This window comes from Sapajus apella, unplaced genomic scaffold, assembly GCF_009761245.1.
Source record: "Sapajus apella isolate SASKATOON/1434 unplaced genomic scaffold, GSC_monkey_1.0 scaffold61, whole genome shotgun sequence".
Lineage (NCBI taxonomy): Eukaryota > Metazoa > Chordata > Mammalia > Primates > Cebidae > Sapajus > Sapajus apella.
In genome coordinates, this window is record NW_022437001.1 from 12,098,835 (window position 1) to 12,122,147 (window position 23,313).

Genomic DNA, 23,313 nt, shown 5'->3' on the forward strand with positions numbered 1-23,313 from the left:
ATATGGGCACTGTGCTTAGAGCTATTTTTTTGTAATTTAATCGGCAGCATGTTCACACTACAGCTAATAGTTCATATGGGATATGGAAATTAAATGGTTTTTGTAATTTCCATGTTTACTTTATGTGACAACTGCTTCTCTAGCCATTTCTGTAGACAAGAGATCTCAAAAGACATGGCACCTAGAGGAGCATAAAATATTAAATGATATATTTTAAAGTAAAATATAAATACTGTATTCAAATGCAAAACATGGGCCCACTTCTGGCGGAGTTATGAGGATGTTCCCTGATGAGAATAGAGTCATGGATTCAGACTCTTTAGAGATCAGAGTACCCTAGAGAGGGCCGTCCATTCAGCAAACGTGGAACTCCACCAGAGTCTTCGCCTGAATTCATATCCTTGTCCCTTCTTGTCACCTCCTGCCTCCTCTTCCCCCCTCACCCTCCTCTTCTGCCATTCTGAACATCTATTCCCCACTAACACACAAGTACACGGTGCAGTCAGATGCCACCATCATAGAAGTCAAGGTGGAGTGTAGGGGGCTGTTCCTTCCCAGCCCCTGTGTTTGAGAATCCCTCTGTTGTCTCTTGGGCTCTGCCTCCTGCAGTATTATGCTTTTCTATACCCTAAAGCCTCACATTCCATTGATTTCTCTTCTCTCTCACCCAGTCATCCAAGGCAGAGGCTCGTTTACTACCTTAAGTATTTGGAGTTATTTCTGATCCAGGAGTCTCTCTCAGGTGTCACTGGTGCTCAGCCTTCTTCTAACAGTAGTGAACCCCATTCTGCATGCTGAGAAAATAACCCCACAAACTCAGAAACACGGAAGAGGCATTTTGAGCATAATTTGATGACCCAGTTTTATTTTAAAATAGAAATAAACCATAGACTTTGCATACTAGAAACAATGCCTTCTTTTTATTTCAGTAAATTTCCCTGTGGTGGGCAGACTCATTCATATCATTCCATGGCCCTGGGACTTAAATTGAGCTTTGTTGTTGTTTTGTTTTGCTGGGTAGCATTTAAAGATTTCAAGTTCTCTTTGTAGATTTAGAAAGGAAGGGCTGATTGAACTTGATTGAGCTTGACCCTGTGGTTGGTCTCTTTTAAAAATCTGTATCTGTTCTTCATCCATCCTTGTCTTCCTAGTAACCCAGGGTAAGCTTTGAAAGATAAAGTAAATCACAGAAACACTGCCCAGCATGGTTAGGGGAACTCTTGTTGTGCTCAGGAATGATGGTGGGGTGGGAGGGGCCACAGAACATACACTTGAGACAGACTCCTCTCCATCTCATTCCTTTATCTGAGCTACTTGCTCTTTGTTCTAAGTCTGGGGGAGAGAAAGGGAACATCTGCCTGCAGAATGGGGGAAGGTGGTATGAAATGAAGGGCCACATACCAATTTGTTGGTTGGTATCAGTAACCACAGGGGCAAAGCAACAAAAAGAAGTACTGTCTGCTTTGAAAATTGCCTTTCTGGCCAGGTGCCATGGCTCACATCTATAATCTCAGCACTTTGGGAGGCCAAAGCGGGCAGACCACTTGAGCCCTGGAATTTGAGACATGCCTGGGCAACATAGGGAGACTCCCCCTCTACAAAAAATACAGTTAACCAGGCATGTTGGCATGTGCCTATAGTCCCAGATACTCAGGAGGCTGAGGTAGGAGGATCATCTGAGCCTAGAAAGTTGAGGCTGCAGTGAACCGTGATGCCACTGCACTCCCACTTGGACAATAGAGGAAGACCCTGTCTCCAAAAAAAAAAAATACCTTTCTTCCCATAAAGATGCTAGAAATTAAACTGAAAAATTAGAAACAGGCCGCAGAAACATTCAGATAAAAATGGAGTTGGATTACATCAAAACAAAATTTTTAAATAGTTGAGTTGGAGAAGAGATGTAAACAAAGATGGATAATTTTCTTTAGTGTTTAAGGAAGGGAAATTTTAGAAAATTAAAATAATTGTAGGCTCCCTTACCTCCAGCATAAATTCTGTTTGCTGGATCAAGTATTATTGTTACATTAATGAACTAGCGCTTCTCAAGGACCTGGAATATGCCGTGCCTGGGAGAAGATATTATATCCACACCTGTGCCTTTGTTTTGGGTAATGGGAAGTGTGGGCTGCAGCATTTACTGAACCAAGTTTTGTTTGTCCTATTTTTGGCATTTCCTTCTAGCAGAGCCCCTCCCAAAGTGGAGATGGGGGAGAGACCCCTATGTCATTATAATTGCTCACATTCCTTTACAAATTCTCCAGAAATAGCCAAGCAGGAACATGGAGTCCATGGTTCCTTTTAGATTGGGACCATTTGCTCCAGAGAGAAGGGTCATTGTGTTCTGTCTCTAGGAAGCTGCAGAGGCCTGGCTGAGGAAGGGGCCCTGCCTCACAAATAGCAGAATCCATTTCCAGTTGATATTAATTAGATATGAGACACACGGGGCTTTTTGAATGTCAGCTTGGGAGGAAATAGCTCTTTTGCTTAGCAACCTGCAAAAGATTACCAAGCCAATGTTTAATATTAGTTACTATTATTGATACTTGATATTAATGTATCTTTATCTCCAACACAGTTTTACAAGGACAGCTTTGGGTCTCGTTTTACAGAGGAAGAAACAGGGTCAGAAGACTCAGCTGAGTTGCCCAATCACATAGCTAATTAGAACAAGAATTTGAATCAAATTTTTTCTAGCTCCAGCATTTATGTTCTTTTCTACCCAGAGCCAAGGAAGAACTTACTGCCTATGATAGAATGGTAGTTGGTGGAGTTACAGAACTAGTTATCTGAGTCTCAGACTACTTGCAGCCCAGCCACTGTGGAACTCTGGAGGACTTAAGTAGCCTCTCCAAGCCTTGGTTTGCCCAGATGTAAAACAGAGTTAGCAGTCTGGACTCACTAAAGTTATTGTGAGGTGCAAATGAAATGGCATGTTAATGTCCCTAACAGTTGTACGTACAATAAAACTGTCTTTCCGTCTGTCTCACAGCTAGTGTTTTTTATTGATCACAGGCATACTATGGCCAGTTTGAAATAATAAATCCAGTTCTTCATCATTAGGTATGTAATTTGCAATGGAAGCTCACTGCTTTTCTGTTTGGATCAAAAGACTTACCTTCCTTGAGAGTTTTTCTTTTCTAGCAAAAGATATAACACCAGAGTGAATTAAATATGATTGCTTTTCATCATTAATGGCAGCCCCTACTAACGCTTGAATTCCAGCTTTTCATTGCAAATAAATATTGCATCTTCATTGTTGAGAAGAATCTGATTCTACCTTTGCAAGGCCTATGGAAGAAACTAATTTGGAGATACAAAATTTCTTTCATAAGTCCTGCTTTTTAAGATTGAGACCCACTCACCACAGTGCTGGTGGAAGATGGGCTGGGTAGATTCAGAGATGTCAATGTCCTCTTTTGCTCTGATTATCTGAAAGTAATAGATATCTGGGCCAAAACTGCATTCCCTGGCTTAGTCCTTTCAAAACAGAGAGAAAGTAAAAGTCACTAGAAAGGCATCGTCTTTTTTGCAGTAAATCTAACTTTTAGGAAATGTGATAGTTTAGAGTCCACGACATGGACGGATCTATAGAGAGGTGCCATTTATAGGGTTGTCAGAAAAAATATAGGATTATTTAATATTGATTGGGACATACTTATAGTAAAAAATGATTCATTGTTTTTCTGAAATTCAAATTTAACTGGGCTTCCTGTATTTCTTATATTTTTATTCGTTGAATCTGGCATCCCCAGCCAGTTATTGAGTGTCTACTGTGCTGAGCAGCAAGTCAGAGAGGTAAGGTCCTAGGGAGTCCCCCAGGATAGAGTCAAGGGCACAAGTTCTCGAATCAGATGACCTGGGTTGAAACTTGGCTTTGCCACCTACCAGCTCTGCAGACTTGGGCAAGTTAGTGATTTTTGTAAACTTCGATTTCCCTGAGCTTTTTTCCTTGAGCTTCCTATCCCCATTTCCTTGAGCTGAAATGGGGATAGGAAGAGCATTTACTTCCTGGGATGATCATGAGGACCCCCTGAGTTCAGCAAATATTTGTCGAGCACTTACATGTGAATCAGTACTGCTCTTGGCTCATGGCCTAGTCACACAGTCTCTGCCATAGAGTAAGTGGTGAGAGATTTACTAAGCAAAAAAAAAAAACAAACGCAAGGCGGTGCTAAGTACAAGTAAGAAGGAACAGAGCACGGTGAAGGGTGGGGACGTACTGTTTCTTTGCGGGTTTATTGTTCTGGTGAGATGACAATTAGCAGAGACAAAGATGCTATGGAGGATGCAACACAGCACTGCCTGAGAGAAGCACAGAGTGGGCAGCCAGCAGCCAGTGCCCAGGCCCTGGCTGGCAGGGAGCCTACATGACACACTTGGGGAACAAGAAAGGGCCACTAGAACTGATGAGGATTAAGAAGATGTTGCTGGTGGCTGGTCAGAGAGGGCATTGTGAAAGGTGGAAAGGCTTAGAGGCCTTGGAATTTTATCCTAAAAGAGGACAAAAAACCACTGAAATTTTAAGCAAAGGAAGAGTGTTGTCTGACTCTGGTTTTAGAAGAACCACTCTTACTACTGGGAAAAGATCATGGTGCCTTGTGTGGTGGAAGCATGGAGATGTATTTAGAGGCTGTTGCAAGAGGATAGTGGCTTAGTAGTAGTTAAAAGTGGAGGTGATAGCAGCCAGCAGCAGCAGGCAGCTGAAGCAGGACCCAAGAGGTCCAAGAGCACCAAGGCTTTCAGGCACGAGGGCTCTAGTACCCAGGGTGAGACAGAAGTGCAACACTTGCCCATGGGCATTACAGTGGCCATGGGGTGGCAGAAGGACAGTGGCGACAGTAGCCAGCTGGGCCCTGGGCTGGCAGACCAGGAGCTCTCCCTGTTGCTGAGTAATGTCAAAGGCATGGAGGAGCAAATGAGGACTGTGTGGATGATCTGGCCAGACAGCAGGAGGAACGGCTTCTGGGGGTGCGGCTGGACCAGGAGCAGGAGCAGCAGCTGAGATAGTAAGGAGCTGGCTGACCTGGCCCGCCTGCCTCCTAACAGCCTGAATCCCAACCTCATGATGACTGGAGGCTTGGCGCTGGCGGGCTCGCGCCCATCTGGCCCATCTGGCCGCGCACCCCTGGTTGGCCCACTGGGCCAGCACGTCGATGTGGCTCACCACACACCCCTACAGCTTGGCCCCCCATCTCTGCACCAGGGCATGGCCCCTGCATTTCCACCCGGCCTGGAGGACTCCCTGCCGTTGGCCTACCAGTTTGTCAGGGATCCCCAGTCACACCAGCTAGTGTTTGTTCCCAGCGATCACATGCCTCACTTTGCGGAGCCGATGGAGCGGGCCACCATGCCGCCCCTCTGGCCCTCCCTGTACCTGCCGGGGCTGCAGCCCTCTGCACCGTACCCAGCAGCTGCAGCTCTTCTCACAGCAGCGCTTCCTACAGCAACAGGAGTTCCTGTACTGCAGCAGCAGGCGGCCCCAACCCTGGAACTGCAGAGGAGCACCCAGCTGGTGCAGGAGCAGCTGAAGGCACAGGACCACCAGGCGGAGATGGAGAAAGACCTGAAGGCTGTGTGCAAGGCTGGCCTGGCCACTGTCAGCCCCAGGCTGCTGCCTCAGAAGCCCCCTGGGCCTGGCCTACCATGAGCCTGCTGCAGTAGCCCTGTGCCTACCCCATGGCTGCCATGAAGGCCAAGGTCATCCAGAAGCTAGAGACCATGTCCAAGCCTCCCATCTACATCTACCCTGCCACTTCCAGCTCTCACCCTGCCACCCGCCTCCCTGCCACCCACCCAGGGTATCACCCTCGAGGAGGGCCCTGAGAATGTGGTCAAGAAGAAAGACTTGGAGTTGGAGAAGGAAGCCCCCAGCCCCTTCCAGGCCCTTGTTCTCAGATATCCCTCCCTGGTACCAGTTCCAAGCCCTGCCACTGCACTATGGGAGGCCTTGCCCTTTCCTGCTGGAGCCCACAGTGGCTACTGACGCAGACAGCCTGGCCCCTGATGTGCCGCTCCTGGCTGATGGGCCCAAGCATCTGGCACTCTCATCTGAAGATAAGCCCATCCACTTCACCCCCTGCAAGATCCCAAAGCCGCTGTGGGAGGGCCCAGAGGAAGAGCAGCTGGCTGAGCAGGAGGTGAAGGCGGATGTGGAGGACATGGACGAAGGCCCCACAGAGCTGCCCACTCTGGAGTCGAAGCTGCCACGGCATGCTGTGGAAGCCCGAGCCCTGCGGGCGGTTGCAGAGGGGCCTGAAGCACGGGTGGGTTCTCCGGGCCGGACAGAACCCTGCACAGCTGCTCTGGACCTGGGGATGCAGCTGACACCTGAGACGCTCATGGAAGCCAATGAGGAGCTGGTGGGTGTGCCTGTGGTGGTGCCCTTGGTGGAGGCAGTGCCCAAAGAAGTGCTCCAAGCGAGCTCCAGCCCAGCCTAGAAGTGTCAGACTGTGACGTGCCTGCCAGGAAGGGATAGTTCCAGAGCCTAGAGCCCCAGGAGGCTGAGCCTGTGCCCGGCAGCACCTGCTCCCTGGAAGAGACAAGCTCTGACCAGTTCCTGCCCAGCCTGGAGGACCCACTGGCTGGCATGAGCTCCCTGGCAGTGGCTGCAGAGCTTCCCCAGGCCAGGCCTCTGCCCTCCCCAGGTATGCTGGAGCCCAGGCCTTGGAGAAGCTGGAAGGAGCTGAGAACCTGGTCTTGAGGCAGAGCTTCCTGCACAGCATACCCTGCTGAGCGAGATAGCCGAACAAGAGCTGGAAAGGAGGAACCAGGAGGCAGGTGGTGTGGAGCAGGCCCTGGTGGCACGGCCCTCACTGGAGAGCCTGCTGGCAGCTGGCAGCGACATGCTGAGGGAGGCGCTGGTTGGGCCTGTGGCAGACCTGCCCAAGAACGCGTGGCTCCCACTGGAGCTGAAGCCCAACAAGAAGTACAGCTGGATGTGCAAGAAGAAGGAGTGGAGGTACGCCATGAAGTCCTCCCTGGAGGACAGGGATGCCCTGGAGCTGGACTTCCGGATGCAGCTGGCTGAGGCCCAGCACCAGTAGGAGGAGGAGCAGCGCGGAGACTCCAGCACTTGTGAGGAGCCCCATAGAAGCTTGGCACACAGAGGCCCTGGGAGGCCACGGAAGTGGACCCATGCCCTGACAGCCCTGTTGCCCTCCTGCAAGAGAGGGAAGAGCTGCAGCAGTAGCAGAAAGCTGAGCAGCAAGTCTCTGCTGACATCAGATGGCTGTGAGCTGGGAGCAGGGATAAGGAAGAGACACAAGGGGCCCGAGGAGGAACACAGTGCCCTCCTAGGAATGAAGAAAGCCGGGGGAAGAACCAGACTTGGGATGAACACGAGGCTTCGTCTGACTTCCTAAGTCAGCTAAAGATTAAAAAGAAGATGGCCAGTGACCAGGAGCAGTTAGCAAGCAAGCTCATCAAGGCCCTCTCCCTCACCAAGCAGGACAAGTTGAAGTCGCCCTTCAGGTTTTCGGAAGTGCCGGGGGAAAAACTGAAAACTGGGGGCGGGGCGGGGGGGACTGTGGCATGTACTTGGCTCTTTATGACAGCCTGCTGGGCAAGACAGGAAGGTGCTGGCCATGGGCCTCCGCCTGTCTCTGAAATCCTTCAGAGAAGGTAAACACACAAGGGTCACCAAAGCCAGGAAGATGGAGGTGAGGTTCAAGGCTAGAAGTCAGCCCACTCCCCATTCACCTTGAAAGTGAGCAGCTACTCTTACAATACGGACTCGGAGGAACAGGAAGAATCCCTGAAGGATAAGTGGCCCACTCAAGGCACCTCCAGCTCCAAACTGACACGTTCCCTCCTGTGTGGCATGGTGGCAAAGAACAGCAAGGCGGCTGGCAGCGCCAAGCTGACCAAGAGGGGCCTGATGCCCCCTGCCTCCTGACTCTAAAACCCAAGCCAGCCACCGGCAGGAAGCAGCCATTTTGTTTTCTGCTTTGAGAGGCCGAGGCACGTTCCTCCTTCAGAGACGTTTCAGAGGACTCATTTGACCAAGGTTACTAGCTCCAAACACAAAATACCTTCTGTGTTTCCTAGCGAGAGAGTGCATGTAAGTGAGTGAGAGGGAAGCAAGTGAACGCTCTAGAGAGATGGTGGGTGAGGAAGCCCATGCGTGCTGATGGCGGCAGGAGGGCCACCATCTGGGTTCTTGGCAGCATAGCCTGCTGTATCAGCCGAGTTATTTCTACTTTGCTTTGATTTGCACTGTATCATTGTGATAATATCACCGGCTAGTGCTTTTTGAGCTGTTACATGGACTGCTTCTGAGTCTGCATTTTTCTCTACTTTCCCTCCTCCCCCTACCCTGAGTTTCCCCCCACCCCCGCACTCACCTTTTCTGCCCACCCAGAGACCCCAGGCTTGGACTGGGCTCTCTTTGAGCACGGCCCAGTGGATGTGGCGGCTTCCCGAGGAATATTTTTTGTAAATGGAATTCCATCATGTGGGCATGTGACTTGATGTTTATACCGCAATTTTGGTAACACTAAGCTTTATTAAACATATCGAGTTCATGTTTAATAACAACAACGAAAGTGCAGGTGATAAAAATGGTTGCAAATTCCTGAGGAGTAGTGTTGATAAAGAGGTCTAAAGGCCTTTGTGTGGTATGAATGTATAAAGGCAGTCTTTTTAAAGCCTCTGTTTCCATACACTCATGTAAGCATTTTCCCAGATCAAAAGGTGGCAACATGGAATGCCCCTGGTGCCTTTTTCGTGTCACTGTCCATCCAATTATTCTTAATAAATCTCCGGACTTTTAAAAGCATAGATTGTTTAATTTCTTTTCAACGTCATATAAATATAAATGGAATCTTACAGAATATGCTCTTTTAGTTCTGGTTTTTGCTTAGTATTATGATGATAAGATTTAAACATATTATTCTTTTCATTGCCACATAGTAGTCGATTGTGTGACTAGACTGCCGTTTATCCATTCTCTGAATGGGCATTTGAGTGGTTCCTGGCTTTTGGTTAATAGTGTCATTGTTAATATTCTAACACATTTCTTTCAGTAAAAAAAAAAATATATATATATATGGCATATATATACACACACACATATATGCTTTTCTTTGGGGCATATACTTAGTAGTGAAACATAAGATTCATAAGAAGGCTCAGTCAGCAGATACTGCCAGACAGATTTCCAGAATGGTTTTACCAACTGATACTCCAGCCAGCAGTATATAAGAGTTTTGATTGCACCATATCTTTGCCAACTCTTGATGCTGTTTGTCAACTTTTTCTTTATCCTTTAAATATGCAAAAGGAAAGCAAAATCTCAGGACCCCAAACTCACTTTGCCAAAGGGAAAAGTTATGCTTGGAAACTGAGTCATGGAAAAAGCTGCCTTTCCTTTTGTTCCTGGACAGATAGCTATAAGATAGAAGGCCTCATGTCTCCCAAGGGGGCCTCCCTCACCCTGACAATGTAAACTCACAGCTCTTCACAGGTATATAAAACAACAGAAGACTAGAAATTACCTCCACCTACTTCCCCCAAACCCCCCACCCTAAGGTCAGGTCATATTTCACATCTTCCTCTACTGTATGTTTACTTTATCTTATGTAAAATGCAGATTTACTGAGTGCCAGACAATTACACAGTTGACTGTTCATCTACCCCATCTTTTCACATACAACATGTGTATTCAGTGAGCAGTGATCAAAGCCTCACAAGAATGTGACCATACCCTCCTTTTTTTTCCCCCCCTTTTTCCCCTTTAAATACGGAAGTCTTAAAAATCCTCCCTGGAAAATGTGCAAGCCACATATTCTACTGTGACTTGCAGCTCTCTTTCCCAGGCATGTCCTCAACCTTGGCAAAATAACCTCTAAGCTGATTGAGACCTGCCTCAGATACCTTTTTGATTCCCAAATATATTTAACTGTTGCAGTCACTGTTTCTGTGGGTTGAGCTTCATGCTTTAAGCAGGATTTCTTTGTCTTTCTTTTGCATCACTAAGAGATATAAAACCTTACAAATTCTGCATTCAGACGGACAGACTGGTTTGGCTTTTGACAACAAACATTAAGGGAGCACTAGGGAGCTTGAAGAGATGGCTAGCTCCCAGTGTCCGCCATCAGGAGACACACAGCATGCATTTCTGGGCCAGATGGACAGATGCTCTTGAACCTAGTGGTCAGAAGCAGGAAGCCTCACACAGGGTTGGAGGTTTCTTCCAATCTCCTAGTCCAATTGTTAGCCTTAGACCATTCTGCTAGTTGAGATTCTTTCTTTGAAGTGTTTGTTCACATACAAGTAGCCTTATTTAGCTCTTCTTGACAAACTTGATGACTTGAGAAAGGTACATTTGACTCTGAAATTTAATTCAACTAATAAGATGCCGAGAATTTCCAGATATTTCTGTCTGGTTGCTCGATGGCTTTAAAACAGCAACTAAAGGTGTAGTGTAGGATGCCTGTCATGTGACAAGTCATTTCTTTCATGTGTCAGGAGTGTGTTGCAGGCATTCTGCAGACAGGACATTGTGTGCCGTAACAGGTGTTTTCAGAGACATCAATGTTGCTCCTTTCCAGAAATTTGGAACTATCCGGGCAGATTTGATTGAACAGATGAGATTCAAACAAAGACTGAAAGTGATCCAGACACTGGAGGATACTACGAAACGCAACGTGGTAAGTCCTTTGAGAAGCAGCAGGCAGCCTTTGCCATCCTCTTCCTTCCTCATGCTCCTGCTGGCTTTGAATTCCTGCCGGCTGTGAATTCTTGCCTGACAGACGGAAAACAATTTGAAAGGGGAAAATCAGGGATTTTCCCAGCACGACATTTATTGAGTTTGTGAAATTCATTGTGCTTGATATTTTTATAGGTCCGAACCATTGTGACAGAAACTTCCTTTACCATCGATGAGCTGGAAGAACTTTATGCTCTTTTCAAGGTGGGTTTCAAAATAATTCATGCCCATTCAAAGGCGTAAAGAAGTTCACTTTAATTCAGTTCTGGATTTTTCTGTTAAATTAAGGGATAACATAAATAGGAAAATAGAACTGAAAGTACAAAACTGGAGTACTTATTATGAAAAGAAACACTCTTAGAACCAATTTAAATGACGTTTTAGTTCCCTTACACTCTATATAATATTCTAGTTGTTTCCTTGAACCTAAGAAAATAGGTTACTGCTTCATAATACTTATTCAAACAATGGTGAGCAAGTTTAAGTTCTGCCTGAATTCTTGCAAATTGTGATTTCCTATGTTAAGCTGTAAAAACACCCTTATGTGGTTAGGATAAAGCTGTTTAAATACCAAAGGAAAGGCATAATTGGTTAAATTTCTGTGCTTTTTTTTTTTTTAATTCAGCCCCTACCAATCTTGATTTTTTTTTTTTTTTCTTGAGATGTAGTCATGCTCTCACTCTGTTGCCCAGGAACAGCGAGGATTACAGACACGTACCACCACATCCAGCTAGTTTTTGTATTTGTCTTCTTTTTTTTTAAGTAGTGATGATGTTCACTATGTTGGCCAGGCTGGTCTTGAACTCCTGACCTCCACCTCAGCCTCACAAAGTGCTGGGATTATAGAATGCCAGCACTTTGGGACGGTGAGGCAGGTGGATCACGAGGTCAGGTGTTTGAGACAAGCCTGGCCAACATGATGAAACCCTATCTCTACTAAAGATACAAAAAATTAGCTGGGTGTGGCGGCATGTGCCTGTAATCCCAGCTACTCGGAGGCTGAGCCAGGAGAATCACTTGAACCCAGGGGGCAGAGGTTGCAGTAAGCTGAGATCATGCCATTGTACTCCAGCCTGGTGAGACTCTGTCTCAAAAAAAACAAAAAAAGTTGTAATCAACAGGAAAAAATGTTTAAAAGATGCCTTTTATGCAGGTGCCAATTTTATCACAATTTCTAATTACTGTCAGAACTAAATTTGGCTGTTTTGAGAATTGCAAAGATAGTACAGGAGAAAATAGAAAGAAATGAACATAAAAACCGGAGCTGAACACTGGTATTTTAGTTCTTACAGTTAGAAAATGTGGTTGCTTAGGACTGCTCTTGCTGATGTCGCCCCCCACCTGTTGGCCTCTGGAGGGCACCACCGTTTTATTTATGCTTGTGTCACTAGTGCCTGGTAAAGTACACTAGTATAGTACTAATACTGGAGTCTGCCGTCGTAGGTGTTCCAAACGTGTGTGTTGAATTCTTCTGATGTGGAAGCCGAGGCCCAGAAAGATGGAAGCACTCTGGGTATCCAGGCTGGTTGGTGGTGCACTTGGTGCAGTATCAGCATTATTAACAGAGGGGACAGCAGCACCCCTGCATGTGGCACTTGGTGCAGTCTCTGTGGTGTGCCAGCTCATGAATATTTTATTCATACATGTTAAGCACCTGTAGCTAATTGCTCCTGTAGTTTAAGTTGGAGATACCTAAGGAAGGAGAAAACAATGATGTAATGGAGATCAGGTTTTTAAGGGATGCTCAGGACCAGAAGAAATCTTCACAGGGCATGGGGGCAGGGCCAGGATTCTCGGGGGAGCTAAACGGAAGTGGAAGTAGCAGCTGGAGGCAGCGAGAGCATGAACAGGTAAGAGAAAGGGGTGTGACAGCAGACAGAGGAGGCCGACTCAGGGAAAAGCAGGAGGAGGAGGACCAGGGCTGTCTGTACAGAAGTCCCGGCTCTGGAAGTGATTGAAGCCACATCTGAACCTGGGCACTGCTGCACTCTCTATTCTGTGTTTCTTCAGATACCAGGTGTGCCATTTGAACCCTGAGAATATGCTGAAGAAAGCAAACTTTTATACGCCAAACTCTGCCCTAAGGGTGTGTTGTCAACACAAGTTCCCCAGCTCTATTGAGGACCCAGAAGAGAGTTGAGACTCAGTTGGTGTCAGGGATGGGATAGAGTCTCTTATACTAAAGAATCCAAGATAAAACTTTAGTTATGGACACTGTGTGGAATCATTGTAACACTTCAGTTGGCTTTCATTCATTTTCTTAAACATTTACTGAGTCATCCCTATGTGTCAGTCACCCTGCCAGACTTTTTAGTACTTTAAAAAGCCAATTTCTAGAGCCAGGTGCAGTCGCTCATGCCGGTAATCCCAGGTACTTGGGAGGCTGAGGCGGGAGGGAAGAGTACTAGAGCCCAGGAGTTTGAGACCAGCCTGGGCAACATAGCAAGACCCATCACTAAAAAAATATTTTTTTTTTTTTTCATTAAACAGGCATGGTGACACAATGTCTGTAGCCCAGAGGCTGACGTAGGAGGATTACTTGAGCCCAGGAGGTTGAGACTGCAGTGAGTCAGGGTCACACCACTGCATTCCAGCCTGGGCAACAGAATGGGACCCTGTCTCTTAAAAAAAAAATTTTTTTAAGCCCATTTGTGGGTATTTTCTGGAGATACAAAGGCCTGATGCAGTCTTCCTCCCAAGGAGCTCACCGCACAGGCTTTTGGGTAGAACTTGAGGAGAAAAGAATGCACCCTGAGGCAGATTTCCTGGAAAATGTGGCTCAGGACCCTTTGCCCTAGTTTCTCTTGAACTCTTTCCAAATTAGCCCTTCTGATTCAGTCTCTGTGCCCATAGTCCCCAGATGATGGCCTATGGGCTCTCAGCAAGGAACAAGGGAATGACCTGAAGGGCTTGTTTTCTCCTGTTGGTTGTGAGCGCCCTGAAAGTACCTGCACTCATGTTCAGGCCAGGTTCAGAGCTACTTGGGGTGCTTAGTTAACAAGACATGCTTTGGGTAACCTTTGTCAACCGACGTAGCTCAGGTAAAGCGGCTCCTTCCCAGAGTATATCACCAACACCGTGCTGCCCACAGAGGGCTGCTGGCTCCACTCATGCTCTTTCCGAGTACAGCCCAACCCAGCGGGCCACTTCAAGCTCAGCATCTGCCCCCTTCCTCTGACACACCCTGCCTCCACCCCACAGCCAGGAATGCAGTCCCAAACCCTGAGGAACTTCGACAGTTTCCTTTATTCTCCCAAGATTGCCTTGCAAAAAACCCGACCGGTTCTGTTCTCCACCCCTCCTTCCTCCTCTCTTCCCTACTCCCACTCCTCTTTTTAGCTTTTTTGGTACAATTCCCAATAAACAATTGTGAAAAGACATTGATTTCTTTGCTTCTTTTCTAAGGAAGAGCAGAATTGAACAACATACTCACAATTGACTCCTTGTTTTCAAAACCTCCAGGGAAAAGAGAAAGATTTTCAAAAGTGCTGTTTTTTTCCTTCTTATTTATTTAATTTTTTTTGAGACAGGGTCTCACTCTGTCACACAGGCTACAGTGCAGTGGCACCATCCCAGGTCAATGCAGACTTGACCTCCTGGCCTCAAGCTATCCTCCCACCTCAGCCTCCCAAGTAGCAGGAGTACAGGCATGTGCCACCATGCCCAACTACTTTTTAAACTTTTTTTTGTAGAGACAGGGTCTCAGTATGTTGCCCAGGCTTTTAACTCCTGAGCTCAAGTGACCCTCCCACCTGGCCTCCCAAAGTGCTGATTATAGGAATGAGCCACGGTGCCTGACCAGACGTGCTTTTTTTCTATTACCATATTATATATGCTGATAGTGAAATATTCAGACAATACAATATGGAAAAAGTAAAAATAAAGTCCTCCTTTTTATGCTCCTCCTTTCTCCCCCACCTGCCACCCAGGGTTAACTACAATGCCTGTGTGGGGGTGGGTGAGGGCATTCTTTCAGAACTTTCTAGCACATGCTTTATTTTTGTGGGCTTCCTAAAAGGGAATGGATATTTCTACCAGAATCATTATTACCTCATGAGCAAAGAGGCTGCATTTTTTCCAAGACCAGGAACAGGAACCCTTTGTTGGGTCCAGTCTCCATTCTGCTCACTATAGTGGCTCCTATGCTAATAATTTTTCTAGAGCTTTTGCAGACGTGTGAAATTGGATGACCACACATTTGTAGGTTGAATACTGTGTGACTATGATCTTATTTAGGTGATTTTGGTGAGCAGGGGTTATGTATGATACGTGGGACATTAAGTGGAAGTTAAGAAACCCAAAATCTCATCATGATTCTGCTTTAACTAATTGGTTGATTGACCTCATGTAAGCTGCATAAAGTCTGGACTTTACCATCGTCACCTAAAAAACAAGTTGTTCACATTACCTAAATTCCTGTCTTTTTCAAGTAGCATACTATTTGTTTAAGCTAAAAAATTTCTTCCTCTTTATGGGAGTGAGTTCTAAAATGTACATGAGTGTATAGGTAAGGGGGAAGAGAATGTGGTGGGAGGAGACTTCCCCTTCTTTCTTCAGCCACACCCGGTAATTGAAGCCGACCTTCCAGATGTAAACTGCAGAAATGGTTGGTGTGGAGGCAGTGAAGGGCTGATCAAGTGGAGGTGTGTGTAGAACTGGGAGACTGAGGGGGCCCTGAGGCCATAGCCCAGCCCCAGGGGCTCCACACACATTGACAGACTGACCTAGGCCTTTTCTTTGTGGTATTTGCTGCAGGAGAGACTCCCCAGTGATCACCTGTTCTTTCTTTCTCAGGCAGAACATCTTACCAGCTGCTACTGGGGCGGGAGCAGCAATGCGTTGGACCGGCACGACCCCAGCCTGCCGTACCTCGAACAGTATCGCATTGACTTCGAGCAGTTCAAGGGGATGTTTGCTCTTCTCTTTCCTTGGGCGTGTGGAACTCACTCTGACGTTCTGGCCTCCCGCTTGTTCCAGTTATTAGATGAAAATGGAGACTCTTTGATTAACTTCCGGGAGTTCGTCTCTGGGCTAAGTAAGGATGTGGTACTGTTGCATGAGTTGGGATGGGATGACGGAGCTGTGCCCCGGGGTTCCCCATGCTGCCCTCAGGGCCTCAGAAGCACATGTGGAGGTTTGCAAACTGACTGTAAAATGAGTTTTTCATGAACATAGTATATGGATAAATCATTGCCTTCTACATCAGACAGCGCTCAGCACTAGTTAAAAATACATTAGTAGAGAATTCACAAGACAGTGAAATGCCAACATAAACACTGAAACCATAGACTGAGATAGTTTTACAAGAGACAAATATTTGGGTTGGTGGATTGCTTTTCTTTGACCAAAAAACATTATATAGAATATTTTATTGAATATATTTCATTATATATAATTGTATAAAACATATTTCTTAATAAAATAAATTTTATTATTTGTAATTTCATAGTTTCATAAAACATTATGAAATGTTCTTAATCAAGGAGCATCCTAGCAGCCCTGCAGCCTCAGTGGAAGTCTTTTCTCTCCCTTTTCCTGGGAGGAGGGACCTTCCAGCAGGAACAGGCCCAGCCTCGCCCCACATCTCATCATAGCATGAGGGCAGCTGCCCACCAGCTCCCTGTCTGGCTTGCTCACTGCCCTACATATGACTGCCTTTTGGACTCTTGTTCCTTTTATAACTGGGCACAAAAGCTGCATGATAGTGGAGCTTGGCCTGCCTGATGTGAGGTAGAGAGTATAGCCGGCATTATGCCAGAATGAGGTAAGAACAATTTTTTAAAAATTTGAATTGCGCTACTCTATGACCTTGGGCCATACACTTTAAAAAGAAGTACCCAAGGAAAGAGAAAATGTCAGGCATAGAGCCAACATTTCCAAAGAACGTCCTTAATCTGTCAGAGTTATATCTAGAAGGCATAAAGGTCAGAGAAAGCTGATGGTTTTTTAAAAAGGGAAGGGATGTAGGTAGAGTCCTGAGGTTAAAACAAAAATTGTATAAAGCAGTCATCTATATGCTTAAGAGAGGGAACGTGGGAGAGCTCACATTTATGTAGAGTGCACATCCTCTTGTGATACTTTAGAACTTTTACTGTATTACTTAATCCGAACAAAAGCTCTTAGGTGTAATAATGATGGTGATAACTGACATTTATACAGCATTTACTCCGTGCCTGGCACTGCGCCAATGCTTTTTATGTGCACAATTTATGTGCATTTAATTTGTCTAAGGGCATGCAACTACAAACTGTGTTTGATTCCAAGTACCCAAGAGGCACAATTTGTGCTGTTACTATTATACTTTATTACCTTCCTGCTTGCTACTATTATCCTCATGTTTAGCTAAAGAAACAGAAGCTTGGAGAAGTTAAAGTAACTTGCTGGAACATTAGTTTTTAGCAAACCAATACATATCTGTTATTGAACTGAGAGGCACAGCTAATACATGCCAGCCCCAGGACTCAAACAAGGGTTATCTGTCCTGAAATCTTATCCTTTTCTCTCTATACTGAGGATAACAAAAGGGTGTTTTTTAGGAGAAAGGAGGCAGTATTAATTTTTAATTGCACAAGTGATATATAAGCACATTCTGCTTTTTTGAAAAGTGAAACGAAAGAGATAATGCTGAAGACCTCTTTGACCCTATGCTAACCTTTTTTACTTCCAGGGTAATTACTGATTGTCATTTAGGTATTCACTAAAAAAGAGATTTAAAAAATGCCTTTGGCAAAAATAAGGAGGAGGAAAAAAAGACAGATTCTACATGTAGAAAGTGACAGAAATAAACAAAAATATTTTGATTTACTTAAATTCAGTCAACTCCAGTAAAGAGATTCTTCAAATCTTTGAGAAGGGAAAGGCTTGAAGTCCAGCATAGAGAAAACACTGGGAAAGAGTATTTAAACTTCAGAATGCAGCTGAGTTCCTGAGCAAAGTAAACTATACCCCAACTTACTGGGAAAACTCTCAGATGTGATTGCAGAGCTGTTGTCAGTTACGTTGGTCAGTTATAGTTATGGAGATGGGCAAGTCAAGCAGAAATGAGAAATTCTGTGTTTAAAGAAACTAAAAAAATGGACCCCGCTCCATGGTTCATACCTGTAATCCGAGCACTTTGGGAGGCCAAGGTGAGCGGATCACTTGAGGTCAGGAGTTCGAGACCACCCTGGCCAACATGGTGAAACCTGTCTCTGCTAAAAATAAAAAAATTAGCCAGGCATGGTGACAGGTGCCTGTAATCCCAGCTACCCTGGAAGCTGAGGCACGAGAATCGCTTGAACCCAGGAGGCAGAGATTGCAGTGAGTCAACACCGTGCCATAGCACTTCAGCCTGGATGACAGAGTGAGACTCCACCTCAAAAAGACAGCAAAACTAAAAAATTCTGAAAAACATGTGTCAGTAGTTTTAATATCAATACCCAGAGAGATCCTGCTAGAAATTACTGGACAAAGAGATGGTCTTTGTGGAATTAGGAATCAGGGGTTACCATCAGAAGCCATAAATTAGCTGTACCTCTTTTTCCAACAGTGTGGCTGGAACTTAGAGTCTGTAAACATAGCATAATGAGCCATGATAAAGCCAGTCATTGGATAAATATTTATTATCAATGGAAATTGGTGATTGTATAACTGGCTGAACACTGCACCCAAAAGTGTGATGGGTAATAAGTTCATTTCAACTGAGAGAGTGTTCACTAGTACCCTTGGGCCCAGTATTTGGACTCTTTGTGGTTGCATCCTTATTTGTACGATAGTTACCATCAAAACTAAATGAAACAATTCAAGTGAAGTTGCTAGAAGAGTGGCTCAAAAAATATCAGTTATGATTGTCACCATGATTACTACTCATTCTCCTCTACTGGACTCAGCAGACACCTTGAGCCATGAAGGCAGAGAACACTTATTGAATGAGTGGGGCCACATTAAGGGGAAGAGACTGCCTATATGTTAGGTGACAAAAGTAGGTTTTTAAAAATTATGATAGGCAGAAATTGTATCTGAACCCAGGTTCAGCTGTTCACCACTTGAAAAACTCAAGAGACAAGAGTTTCTTGGGTGGGAAGAAAAGCAAATTTATTCTGAAAGCCAGCAAATCAAGAAAATGGCAGACTAGCATCCTAAACTACCGTCTTAAGTCAGTACAGATTTTAGGTTCTTTTTGTGTTCAGGGCAGGGGGATGAGAAGCAGCTGGCATCAAGAGGTGACAGACAATGCAGACATCTGGGCACCAGCTGTAGTCCAAGGAGTTTGGGAACTACTTTGTCTTGGTCAGGTTGTAATGCTACTATGAATCTTTAACAAAACATAGTTTTTTGCATACTTCTCCTTTTATTCCAGAGTTAATTTTTAAAACTACATGATTGCTGTTTTTGTATATTATCTGAGTGCTCTAAAATTATCCTAGCCTACATGCAGGTAAAGGTCCCTTAAACAAAAATTAGGTTAGTTATGTTCTTTTGCTGTTTCACTGTTACAAAATGATTGGCAAAAAAAAATGATAAATATAAGTTCTACATTTAAAGAAATAATTGTTAAAGAACTAGCTAGTATGTCTGCATGTACTGTAATAGTGGTTTCCAGCGTGGAATTGAGAGTCAGACAAATCCAGATTCAAATCCTAGACCTGTCACTTAATTGTTTATGACCCTGAACAAATTATTTAACCTCAATAAGCCCAATTTTTCTTATCTATAAAATGGGAATCATAATTGTACCCATTTAATAGAATTATGATGAGATATAAGTGAGATTATACATGTGAAGTAATTGGCACAGGGCTTAACACGGAGTGGATGGTTAATAAATGCCTCATTATTTTCATGATTAGTTTGATTAATCATGCAAACTTCTGGAGGTTTAGTTAACCATATGATCATTAATAAACTCCACTGTGAGTGTGAAACAGTTGAATCTACGCTTAGGCTATGCTAATGGAAGAGTCAGGAACAGTTCCCCTATTCCCTGGGGTGGCCAAGAGACTTCTGGAATTCATTTCAGAGGAACATTGATTGAGAAATTAACACATAAGGTGGATGTAGATAATAATAGGGAAGGATATATGAATCACATCATATGAGAAAATTGAAAAAATTGGAAAAATCTCATCTGGGAAGATCAAGTTGCCCCAATGAGATAATCTTGAGGAAGACAGGACAGCTGTTCTAAAATCTGAAGGATTGTTGCATGGAAGAGGTGAGACACTCATTCTATTTGACTTTAAAGAGTGGGATAAGAGAAAGAGGAGTAGTTTAAACCATTTTTGAGTCATGGACTCTGAGATCTGATAAAGACTATGGACATTTTCTTTCCCCAAAGTAACACATGTACATACATAAAATTTTGCATTCTTTTTTTTTAAGATGGAGTCTTGCTCTGTTGCCAGGCTGGAGTGCAGTGGCGCAATCTCGGCTCACTGCAACCTCCGTCTCCTGGGTTCAAGTGATTCTTCTGCCTCAGCCTCCCAAGTAACTGGGACCACAGGCACGTTCCACCACGCCCGGCTAATTTTTGTATTTTTAGTAGAGGTGGGGTTTCACCATGTTGGCCAGGATGCTCCCAATCTCTTGACCTCATGATCCACCCACCTCGGCCTCCCAAAAAATTTTGCATTTTGAGGGGTTCACAGACTTCCTAAAGTTGAGACTACAGGTTAAAGGTCATTAGACCAAAGTAAAAATTACAGAAGAACTTTGAGCATTTAAAGAACACAGCTTGGAATGGAATGAGTTCCCCATCTTTGAGAATGTTTCAGCAGATGCTGGAGTCCTGTCTCACAGGGGTGTGTGAGAGGAGATCCTACATTAAGTGGAAGGTCAGACAAGATAACCTCTAAGGTCCTTTCCAACCCAGATTCTATGATTCCTATTTTTCTTTTTCCAAATCTAAGTTATCTTTAGGTGCTCTGAGAATATGTATTTACAAAGGATTTTCTGGTTCTAGCAATAAATATGGACTTTGAGGGTAAAAACCATAGGATTTTTTTGATTGAAGCTATGGTGATATAATGACAGATAGGTTAGGGTAAATGAAAATAAGGAAATACTTAGGAGCTCAAAAACAACTAAAAAATTTCTAAAATGAGTAATCTGAAGTGTTATCAAACACATCTTGAAATTATTTCTGAACTCTAATAGTTATTTAACATGGTTTGGCCCAGTCACGTGACCTTTCTCATTAATAAGGCTAGTTTATTAGGTACCAGGCACTATTCTAGGTGCTTTATATGTTTTAACACCTTTAGTTCTGACATTTTATGGAGTCCTGACACCAAGATCACTGGTAGAATCTTCTAGTACCATCTCACCTTACGGAGGGGAAACAAAGGTAGAGTTTAACTCTCCCAAGAGTCATAGTACAAACAGAGAATTTGAAACCAACCATCCTGGTTCCTGAGCTCTTAAGCCAAATAGGTCCTGGCCAGACCTTTCAGCATACAATGTCTTGGTAGGAATTTATAAGAAATAAACTTTTTAGGGGAATACTAGGCCTGGAGATGACTGGCACACGTGATGCATTTTTCATTGGGACTTATATGACTTCTAGGTGCTGCATGCCATGGGGACCTCACAGAGAAGCTCAAACTCCTGTACAAAATGCATGTCTTGCCTGGTAAGTGAGCTACATGGAGCAGCATGTGTCTGTAACTGTGAGCTGGACTGAAGTCTCTTTTTTAGGTGTAACCTGATGTCCTCTTTTTGATATACACAGTCATTCATGAGTCACTAAGAACTGACTGAACCAAGATAATTTGTGTAAGTTCTTGAATCAGGATGCACTTGATTCTATGGTCATTCATCTGTGTGAAGATGAATTGTAACAGAAAAGAGCACGCAGGCTTCTGCAAGAGAAAGAATAAATGGCACTTGTAACACCTGGGGTACAAGGATTGAGAGAGAGAGATAGAGAGAGAGACGGAATGTAGGAACATTGAAGGATCAAGTGGGGAAAATGGTGAGGTTTTGAGTTCAATTTTAAACAAGTTGGTACTGGCTGGGATCTATCTAGCAAATACTTTTAAAAATGAGGTGAGATTGGCACTAACAATAGAGGTAGGATAAAACTAGATTTGGGAATTCTCTTTGCAGTATACAATTTCCTAAAATTTTGTTCATAAAGCATTATTTCATACAACTTGGAAAAATCTCCATACAACAGAAAATATAAAGGAATACTTTGGTGTAGGGTTGTTAAAAGGGAAGATGGAGTTAGAAAGGGAGTGACCCCCTCCACTAAGGTTTAGAGACAGCAGCCACTCAAGGCCCCACCCCACCTTTGTAACTTTAGCTTCTCATCCCCTCTTATGTCATTTTATTTAATAATTAAGCATACTTTCACTGGGTTATGGCCCTACCAATACAAGAATTATGTTTCCTCGCCTCCCTAGAGCCATCCTCTGACCAAGATGAGCCAGATTCCGCTTTTGAAGCAACTCAGTACTTCTTTGAAGATATTACCCCAGAATGTACACATGGTAAGTGACTTTCCTCATCAATGATATTATATTTGTTTTCTACGGAGCCCTCCATTATTGGAAAAAGACTTGCCTCCAAAGCCAGTCAATCAAAGAAGTATGTGAATATGGTTTCCTAATTGGTTACTTTCTTTTCTAACTTTTGAGATTTAGGCAATTATTGGTCAGCAGGTACCTCAGCCCACTGAAGGAACCATGTACATTGTTTCCCAGCAGATTAGGAAACTCGTGTCCTATAGAGCTATATACTATGCTGCCTTCTCTCTGCTAAGAATATTATCTTATTAGGCAGCCATCCAGAATTGGAACTAGCATTTCTATCAGAAAGCATTCTCTTATATCTCTGTTTGCTGTATAACAGAAGTTGGCAAACTATGGCCTGTAGACCAAATCTAGCCCACCACCTATTTTTTAACAGGCTGTGAACTAAGAATGTTTTTTACATTTTTAAATGGTTTTTAAAAGTCAAAAGTAAAATAATATTTTTGCCACATGAAAAGTATATGAAATTGAAACTTCAGTGCCTATAAATAGTTTTGTTGGAAGACAGCCAAGCTAGTTTATATATGTATTGCCTATGGCTGTTTCCATGCTGCAGAATTAAGTAGCTAAAACAGAGACAGTATGGCCTACAAAGCCCAAAATATTCACTGTCTGGTCCTTTATGGAAGAAGTATGCCAACCCCTGCTCTCTGTGGATGATAGGTCTACAAAGATGTGACTTAACTCATATATGTCTCCAAATTTATATATTAAGTCACATACTGTTTTGTCTTACATTAATCTAGCATTGTCTCTTAGCTTGCTACTGCAGTAAGTTACTTCTAATTCATCACTAAAATCAGCCTCATATATGCCAAGTTAAAATGAGGGGAGAGAAATCACTAGGTCAACTTTATTAACTCACCTAAGTCCAAAAGTAAATGCAGGTTTCTCCTGGGTTCTTTTACCTCTTAAGTTCTGCCCTCCCTAAATAAGCAGACTATAGACCTGCCATCCCCAAATAGGCACACTGTAAACCTGCTTTTTCTACAAAAAGCACCTAAGTGATATTTGTAGAGAGAGTAAGCCAGGCTCAGTCTTACGACTGGCAATACAAGTTGAGGGTAGGAGCTTTGGACAGAACACTAGCTA

At 44.1% G+C, this 23,313-nt stretch overlaps 1 protein-coding gene and 1 pseudogene across 2 annotated transcripts in view; both read left to right on the plus strand.

The window, feature by feature from the left end:
• Nucleotides 1-23,313, plus strand: part of TBC1D9 (TBC1 domain family member 9) — a 141,323-nt gene that overhangs the window by 112,467 nt on the left and 5,543 nt on the right. For both annotated transcript variants that reach the window (XM_032246511.1, XM_032246512.1), the window contains 5 exons: nucleotides 10,551-10,649; nucleotides 10,844-10,912; nucleotides 15,503-15,743; nucleotides 21,252-21,317; nucleotides 22,093-22,179. In XM_032246511.1, coding sequence (XP_032102402.1) covers nucleotides 10,551-10,649; nucleotides 10,844-10,912; nucleotides 15,503-15,743; nucleotides 21,252-21,317; nucleotides 22,093-22,179 — 562 coding nt within the window. The remainder of the gene's footprint in view (nucleotides 1-10,550; nucleotides 10,650-10,843; nucleotides 10,913-15,502; nucleotides 15,744-21,251; nucleotides 21,318-22,092; nucleotides 22,180-23,313) is intronic.
• Nucleotides 1,751-10,544, plus strand: LOC116529015 (annotated as a pseudogene).